This window comes from Puccinia triticina, chromosome 4A, assembly GCF_026914185.1.
Source record: "Puccinia triticina chromosome 4A, complete sequence".
Taxonomy (NCBI): Eukaryota; Fungi; Basidiomycota; class Pucciniomycetes; order Pucciniales; family Pucciniaceae; genus Puccinia; species Puccinia triticina.
In genome coordinates this window covers 3,520,857-3,529,760 of record NC_070561.1, presented here as the reverse complement: position 1 = coordinate 3,529,760, position 8,904 = coordinate 3,520,857, and the positions used below count along the sequence as shown (strand labels likewise).

The window sequence follows — 8,904 nt, the reverse complement described above, 5'->3', positions numbered from 1 at the left end:
GTACATGGCATCAACTTGTGGGTGAGAATAAAATGAATAAAAAATGATAATGAATAAGAAACTTCTCAACTCATTGTAACATGTTAAAAGGTACATCAATATCCCCAGCAGAGAGTGTGCACACAAGAGGATAAGAGGGATTTGGGAAAGTTTGACAAACTAATCTAGGCAAGGAACAAAGTCAACACGGCTAGTACGGTGAGCAAACATGACCACTAAATACAAGCAGACCATAATATGTGGACTCATAAGTGTTGGATATCTTTGATCTGAAAACATGTACATAGAGGAGGATATAATAGGTGGAGATGGTGTGAGGAGAAAGTGAAGGGGTTTTAGGGATGAGTGGAAAGACAGAAATTCAACACCAATCCACAATCCCTACTCCCAATTGATCTTTTGTGGTTTTTAATCTATTTGTTTTTCATTTTTTTGACTTAAAATGCTACAGCTGCCTATAAGATGCTATGCAGTGAAAAGAACAGAAAGCTGGCTGCGCAAAAAGGCCCACTGTGGGGTTTCTGGGCCAAAAAAAAAGGGTACACACCAGATTTGTGTGGATTTTTGGGCAGAGCCCTGAGCCTACGCACAAAACCAGTATGAATCCATTGTGAAAATGTATGAATTTCAGCCAAATCTTGGATTTTTGGTTACCCACCTCTATAGGGGGTTTCCAGGGTCCTGTAGGAGCTGTTCTGTTTGACAAGGAACACCAAAATTCTGATAGATTAAGTTGTTTTGATTGACAAGGAACACCAAACTGCTGACAGCTTGACAAATTTGTGGAAAATTGTTCATCAAGGCCTTAAATGGGCTTTGAAGTTTTTTAAAAATTCTAGTATGAACCCCCCTATTGTGTGATCTGGTCTTGCAGACATTTGACAAGGGGGGTTCATGATTGAAATTTACAAAACTTTAGGACACATGTTAAGGTGTTTATGAACATATTTCTAAGAAATTTTGAAGTTGGAATGTTTGATCAGTGCCATTTGCTGCTGTGCATTGTACCAACATTCCAAAATTTTGCTCATGAAGGCCTTAAATTTAGCTCCAAAATTTTGTAAAATTCAATTGTGAACCCCCCTATACAGACATTTTCCTTTTGCTCCCATCTTCCAGTTATTGTCAAAACCTCAATGTTCCAGCAAAAGCAACACAAAAAAACCCTTTGCCCTGAAGTTGAGTGGTTGATCACCAACAACCAAGAGCCTAATCAGAGGGAGGACGTTGTCCGGCAGCTACCCTCCCCCTCCTTTTCCCACATGAGGTATGTAGTCTTTAATCATCTTTTTAGACTTGTGACAGCAAAGGATCTGATGCACATTCTTCCAAACACTTTTTGCCCGTACACCAGACCCCCTTTATAACGCCCATGAAGTACGTCTCACAACCACTGCGGCACATAAATGTGTCAGCTGGTTTGAAAAACGGGTCAGGCTCGCGGCCTCGCCCACCAGCAGCTTCTAAAACACCGACCGCCAAAACCGTGTCACATATTCGGCTCTTATCCGGGTACATACATAACACCATGGTGGTGGAGTCATCTGTGACATGTGTGGATATGCCTGTCTGTTGAAACGTAATGTCCTTGACACCTGTTGGCGGATGACGCATACATACAAGAAATCGATGAAGGGGATGTTGGGTAAAAGGTTGCTCAAAGCTGATGGTTCATGTCTGGAATTTGTACTGTCCTGGTGGCTAAAGCTGACTGGCGCGGCACTGGCAAACTGAAGAGGATGGGTCTTAATTTTTGGCACCGTTGGGCCCTCTGCACGTATCGAGTGACCCATGTCTGGGCCCCAGGGGTCCGTCGCGACAGGTGTGGGGGCAGCTGATCAATTCAAATGTCACAGGCCAAACATGTCATGCCCACTCTCAGACGATATGGTTCTGGACTCCGGCGCAGTCGCAGGCGCAGAAAAAGAAAAAAAACCGACACACGCCCCACCTATCACCCTAGGCAGGAAAAAAAAAAAATACCGAACGCCCACCCTCAACATCCAAAACATAAAAGCACCCAGACCCAGCCGCAGACGCACCCGGACAACCCACACAAACACCCAAGAAAGCCCACCCTGATCACCACCACCATGGCCGAATCTGCTACCAGCTCCACATTCCCCTCCTCCCAACTGCCTCCCGCCGCCGCCCTAGCCTCATCCCAAGCTGTCCGCAGCGCCCTGGCCGACTACTCACAAGCCTCCTCAATACCCTCCTCATCCGTCTCATCACCTCAACTCGCCCACAGCTCATCATCCGAAAAGGACGACCACGAAGATGAGGAGAAGGACGACCACTCTTCCTTAGAGGACGGCGAAATACCTACCGAACCGGCAGGCTCAACATCCAACAACCCCATCACCATCTTCAGCTCCCAAACCGAATTCAACGTCAAACATCCCCTCTACTCCACATGGACACTCTGGTTCGATAACGCCACCAAGAACGATAAAGCTAAAAATTGGGACGACCTCATCCAGCAGGTCATGCAGGTCGAGAGTGTCGAGGAGTTCTGGGGGTCAGTTCCGATCTTGTTCGGTTTTCATCTTTATATGCAAGAAGAGGAAAAAACCCTTGGGCCACAGCTGACCAGAAAACTATCCTCATCATCACAGACTATATCACAACATTGTCCCACCTTCGTTGATCCACGTTGGATCGAACTACTACTTGTTCAAAGAAGGAATCAAGCGTCAGTTTGCCTTTTTTTTCCTGCATCCCCAGAATGCTTTCATCAACTTACCTCCTCTCATCCACCCTATACGTCCATAGCGGCATGGGAAGACCCTGCCAACAGCAAAGGTGGAAGCTGGAGCATTCAGCTAGCCCGTGATCGGACTCGTGACATGGTAGACAAATGGTGGCTGTACACGGTAAGCAGAAAATCTTCACCAGTCAACCGATCGACCGACTTACTGAGATCCACACTACTCGAAACACCTGTAGATGCTAGCGGCGATTGGCGAGACATTCGAAACGCCCTACACGGCGAACGGCCAGCCCCCGGCCGCCATGTCGTTCACCGACGAGGTCACCGGCGTAGTCATCTCGGCCCGAAAGATGTTCTTCCGGATCTCGATCTGGACTCGCTCGGCTGACTCCAAGGAGCTCGCTCAGAACATCGGCCGTCATTTCAAGTACGGCGTCCTCGGCATCCCCGAAAATATCAGATTCCCGCCCTCCGACGGTAAATCGATCCAGACCGATTGCGAGTTCAGAAGTCACACCGACTCCCAACTCAAGAAGAAGAAACCTACGTTCACCGGTTCGTACTCCACTCTCTTCGTTTCTCTTCTTCGAAGCTCTTTTGCTGACCCCCACCTTCCCCGATTTTGTCCGTTCAGTATAAGCGCATATCCTTTCCCTTGTCCATCACCCCCTAATCCCCCCCCCTCCCCCCCTCTCTCGCTCTCTCTCGCTTTCACCAGAACCGTGCTTGTTCCACTCGATTTATCTCTTCCTATACCTTGAATCGTTTGTTAGCCTTTTTTCCTCTCCTTTTTTGGTCTTTTTGTTCTTGAAGTCAATAGAAGTGTTCTGTGATCAGCATGCGACCGGCGGGTACATGTTTCCCACCTCCTTTCTTTGGTCTGTTCACTTCTTTCTCTTACCATTGATCCATCCTCACATGTTACCTTTGTTGATCATCTGATTCCTTGCGTCCTGCCGCCACTGGCCCATCCAACTCCACCACCACATCTACATATTTCCATCTATGTACCTCAAAATCTGAAAAATAAAATTACCAACTTCATAGTGCCTCCTAGATCCAATAAATAGTCCAGAACAAGATCCACCAATCCCATCCAAAAAAGTGAACCTGAACATCCTCAATCCCCATGAAAACCGGCCGAAGAATTGTCTCCTTCCTGCCCGCTGTCTCTTCTTCCTTTTCTTCTCCTGCTTTTCCTCTGGTTCTCTTGTTTCACCAACCTCTAATGTCGCTCGAGCTATTCGTTCTTTTCTAGACGTTATCTCTCCAAGATTATAATATCTTACCTCCAATCAATCAATCCAATGATTATCATCCTGAACCTCTCAAGATCTCATATATCTCTCACATTGTGGGGGTGCGCCCATTCGATGATCTTTTAAAAACGAAACACAATGGATGCGGATAGTTTTTTTAAGATCACCTCTAACCTGCAGGTGTCTCGAAAACCCATTCGACCCTTGGCGTTGAGGCTTGAGTCAGATTTTCCAGAGCTGCATTTGCTTTGCATGTAAAAATGCGGAATTTCTGCCGACGCTGTCAAAAGAGTGACCTGATACGCATTTTGCACAAAGCTGCATCGAGATCCCGCCGTGCAAGAGTCGGATCCTGTTGGGCAGTCGCCGGAATTTCTCGAGGTTTCCCTTCCTATCTCAACCGCACTACGGTCCCACCCCACCCATCCACCCAGTTAATACATAAATATGTTGCCACCATCAGCCGTGTTCGGAGCCGCACAAGGGAGCCGATCTACGTACTGCCAGGTACCGACCGAGCCAAGGCAAAAAGAAGGGCCAAACCGGGAATTGAACCCGGGACCTCGCCCACATCTGCCGAAGAACGGCGGGTGGAACCCGAAGGGCGAATCATACTACTAGACCATTTGGCCAGGCGATAGAAGTACGGCGGAATTTCTGCCACCCATAGAGCGCACGAGTGGTGGAAGTGAAGAGGGGATTTTGGCAACGGTGGCACAATGCAATGGTGTACAATAGTTTCTAAACATCTAACACATTGCCTATCATTTTTATGAAAAATGTATTGAATTTTCAATACTTGGCCTTACAAAATGTTGTAGGCCGTATTGACAAAAAATAGCCTGCTTTGGCTGTGATTAAGGGTACTTTTAAGCCTGTGGATGTTATAGTTAACTTTTTTTTACAAACTTGATAATCTTCATTTGCTGTATTGTAACTTATTTTTCAATACTTTGTTCTTTGTCAACTCCATTTGGATCATTTTTTACTCAGGTGCATTTTGCAAAAAAATCTCCCCCAGATAGGGGCTCTCCAGGGGCCTTTATATCTTCTTTTTTATACTTTTGATTCAATTTGTACATCATAACACTTTTGTTTATTTCAATTCAATTTATGTTACATGAGGCAGGAAACCTTGGACCGCACTTTTAATAAAAGTGTGGATATATATAAAAAGACAAGCCTTAGAGTTCCATAAATAAATAAATATCACATACAAATAAGCATATTTGTATGTGTGATGTGCAAGGAGGCAATGAGCAAAGAGATGAAAGAGGTCATCACTAAGGGTGTTTCCCCCGAAGAAAATGCATGCAAGGGTTAAGGGTTAGACATGGGGTTACAAAGAAGATGAATCAAGAAGTAGGAGGAGGGCGGGGAGGAGGAAGATGGGTATGAGAAGCTTTGAATTTGACGAGTTCCGGATCGGCTGGGTCCAAGATCTCTAGCGGGTCGGGCGTCCCAACGGGCAACGGCAGACGACAATCGGCCCATTTCTTATGGTCAACGGTCCTGACATCGGGTAACGAGGCGATTTGTAAGAAGTACCTGTCGGTTTCCATACATCGTGCAATAAGTTTCATCGTTTTTGGGCCAAGACTCATCATGACATAACGGGAAGTTAATTCATATAAAATTCATACTCACCTGGCTAGGAATACTAATTGCCGATCGTGCTTGTTTCCGCGGGCGTTTTTAAATGCCGAGAGTTTTACGCCTGATCGTGGATTCAAAGCTTTTGAGAAAAACAAAACAAAATGAGACCAACCATTAAAATGATCAGTTGCAGCCCTTGTATTTGTTTTGTGAGAGAGTTGAGGCAGAACAAGGCAATCGAACCGTACCAAAGTTCCGACTGAGGTCGTCCAGATGGACCGTATTTGTTTCGTTGTAAGCCGGAATCTTCCTCCAAATAAGTTCGAGAGCTTTGACCTAAAAAACCGAAGAGACAACTAAGACCGGGGCTTGGGAAGAGTGAAAGGAAAGAAGTAGAGGTTACCTCGTGTCTCGAGATTTTTCCGTGCCTCATTGATGTCACTTCAAACATCGTTCCTCGATCCAACACTGATGATAGAGATCAGTATATACGTAGATCCAACATCGAGGTGTGGAGAAAGCCAACAGGGCAGAAAGGGGGAGGGAGAGAAGAAACCCGGTCAGTGATGTGTGTAGGATATGCATCTGAACACCATCCGCGCACCAAATTGGATCAGATATTTGTCACTGTAATTGCCCCCGACCATGCCTAATTCAACGAGTTTACTTTCCAGCCATCTCCAACTAGTAGCCGACCAAATGCAGATCTGATCAAAACAACGAAACAAAGAAAGAGTATTGGTAAGGTTAACGATATTGGTTCCTTAGCCATCACAGACCTCGATAGATCAGCCACTTACATCGTAATAAGGCCATAAAGCGGTTAGGAATTCGTGGAGATCTGTTCATTTCACATCAGCACAGAGAACGGAGCAATGAATATGAGAATTTTGAGCACTTTTTGGATCGCCAGATCTATCCCACTTTGCCTCCCAAAATTATAGAATGAACGAAGATAAGGCAAATGATTCCAAGAGCGAAGCATATTTCTTACAAGGCCTTGCCATATCTAAATATCAAGTGAATAAACGGCCATAAAGTAGAGGAGGGGGGAAGGGTATATGAGTGACGATAATATCCACAAAGTAATACATTATTGACTAAATTCACTGACCCAATGCGTGCACCGAATAATCACTGTAAGCTTTCGAGTCCATCAAGGTATACTATCTCGACGACGGTTATAACGCTGTTAATTCCTTCCATTTTTCGGTGTTTATGGAGCTTCATATCACAGTGATCTGCCACTTACGTCTAAATCAAGCACTAGCAGCTTCTTTCCTGGTCGTGGTGGGTTCTATTTTTCACAGTAAGAAGTAGATAGGCTGAATTAGGCTTGATTAAATTCCTCAAAAACAATCCGATCGCAAATCGTCGTGGTGTTGTTATTTGAGATTTGTAGGCAGTTGGAGAGGCGAAGCACGCATACCATGATGTTTAATTCCCTTGAAAAACAGACGATTGACGGATGGTTAGTGTGAGAGAAAGAGTAGCATTTGAAGAGCAGTAAAAAATGCAAAAGATCTCCTGGCGTCTTGACTTGTTGATGTTTCTCCACTCGGAATATTTTGTACTTTTCTCTCTTCATCTTTCGCCAAAAACAAGAGAAACAAAAAGGAGAAATGGACGAACAAGTGATTGGAAAGTTCATCCAGCTTCTGTCGCACTCGAGCCATATACAGTACGCAATCCTGCGACTGACGAGCCTTGCGGATCGATTGAGAGTCTAACAGATCGAGCTACATGAATGTTTAGACACATACCAGGATTCAGTTTTCCGATGGTTTTTCGCTTCTGTGTAGTACAAGTAGTAATAAAAAGGTAAGAAAGAGGTCGGACAGACTGTGGATGATGAGGAGTCTTGAGGTCGGATATTAGAGAGAGCTTCATCCTCAGGAGTTCCGAGCAACTTGAAATGGACTCCTTTCTAAAAAGATGATAAAATTGGGGCTCAGTTAATTTAGGATTTGTATCTTGATGTAGAAAAAGGGCAAAAATAGCAGGGAAAAGACCGACTTTGATTTTGAATTGAAGGGTGGAGAGAAGGACGTCATCTGCGGGGATCTGACCGACGACGAGTCCGAGGATCTTCTGCCGTTCCGGCGGGACTGCGGTGACTGAATAGATGACCACCTTGAGGTCCTTGATCGTCACCATTCCATCCAGGGCGACGTTGAACTACACAAGGACGCCAATATTCCTCCTGAGCCTCTTTCGTGTTGAACTCGGCAAGTAGCTTGTAAACATAATAATTCACCCACGGATGAATCTCTCCAAGAAAACGTGAGTTCTAAGGCTTGAGAGGATGAGTCTTCGCCATCAGTGGTATCCTGGCTGCCACACGCTGGGCTCCGATCGGGGGTCTGCTGAGCATGGTTCTCGGACGAGGTGTTTGCAGATGGCTGTTGCTGAGGATGAGGCTGTGTGTTGCTGTCGTCCAGCTTGAGTCGTTTGCTTGGTTCGGTGGGTTCCTCCTGAATCGGCAGATGGTGTTCGGCTGGCATCGCTGTCTTGTTCTCCTGGTTTGTGGTCATCGTCTTGGCGCTTTGCTGTTGGCTGGGTGGTGGCTGTGGTGGGCCACACGGTGCTCGACTTGCACATAAATAAGCGTCTCCAGGCACCGGTCATCCCCCCGGGGAGCCTCGAGTCAATCCTAGCACTTCACTAGAATGAAACCATGCGCTTCAATATCCAATCAAAGCAACAAATCCATAAATTTAACGGTATAGGAGCCAGTCTACCAGCGAGTGTCATCAGACAGTCAAATTGCAGTATGCAGCGGTGAGCAACTTCATACAAATTGCAATGGCCCCCCAACTGTTGGTTCAATCTGATGCAGAGGACTAAACCATGGGATTGGGTGCAAGAAAATAGTTTGAAGCCGGTTTGAATCTTTCTTTGAAAATTTTTCTAGTTCATTCAGAGCGGATGTTGAGAGGAACAGGTCAACTGTCACAGATCCGCATTTGAGATATTCACAGATATATTTTGAAAATATCTTAGGCTTTGTTTGGAGCCGATATAAATATAGGTGATATAATCATTGGTTAATTCAATGAAAACTACAATATTCAACATAAAGCCTCCAAATATTTTTTCTAGGCAACCTACAATACTGGTCTCTTCAATTATGAAGTCAGATTCAACTGATTTAGCCATATTCAGTACTGTAGTACCATTATATTGCTTTTGACCAAAACAAAGCAATATAATGGTATTATGGTGCTGAAGATGGCTGAATAAGTTAAATCTGAATTCATAGTTGATGAGACCGGTATTGTAGGTTTCCTACAAAAAAAAATTGGATTCTTTATGTTGAGTTTTGTATTTTTTATT

The 8,904-nt window shown here is 45.0% G+C and overlaps 2 protein-coding genes across 2 annotated transcripts; one reads left to right on the top strand and one right to left on the bottom strand.

The window, feature by feature from the left end:
- Positions 1–2,093: 2,093 nt before the first annotated feature.
- Positions 2,094–3,352, top strand: PtA15_4A416 (uncharacterized protein; the record flags this gene model as incomplete). The annotated part of the gene is made up of 5 exons (XM_053168297.1): positions 2,094–2,521; positions 2,619–2,695; positions 2,776–2,876; positions 2,950–3,268; positions 3,348–3,352. 5 exons carry the CDS (start codon positions 2,094–2,096, stop codon positions 3,350–3,352), a joined length of 930 nt encoding a protein of 309 aa, XP_053019520.1.
- A 1,975-nt stretch (positions 3,353–5,327) lies between these two features.
- PtA15_4A415 (uncharacterized protein) lies at positions 5,328–8,102 on the bottom strand (the record flags this gene model as incomplete). The annotated part of the gene is made up of 14 exons (XM_053168296.1): positions 5,328–5,520; positions 5,620–5,707; positions 5,817–5,904; positions 5,972–6,036; positions 6,173–6,275; positions 6,369–6,409; positions 6,563–6,577; positions 6,683–6,734; positions 6,821–6,865; positions 6,998–7,013; positions 7,201–7,307; positions 7,412–7,495; positions 7,585–7,746; positions 7,830–8,102. 14 exons carry the CDS (start codon positions 8,100–8,102, stop codon positions 5,328–5,330), a joined length of 1,332 nt encoding a protein of 443 aa, XP_053019519.1.
- Between the last annotated feature and the right edge of the window lie 802 nt (positions 8,103–8,904).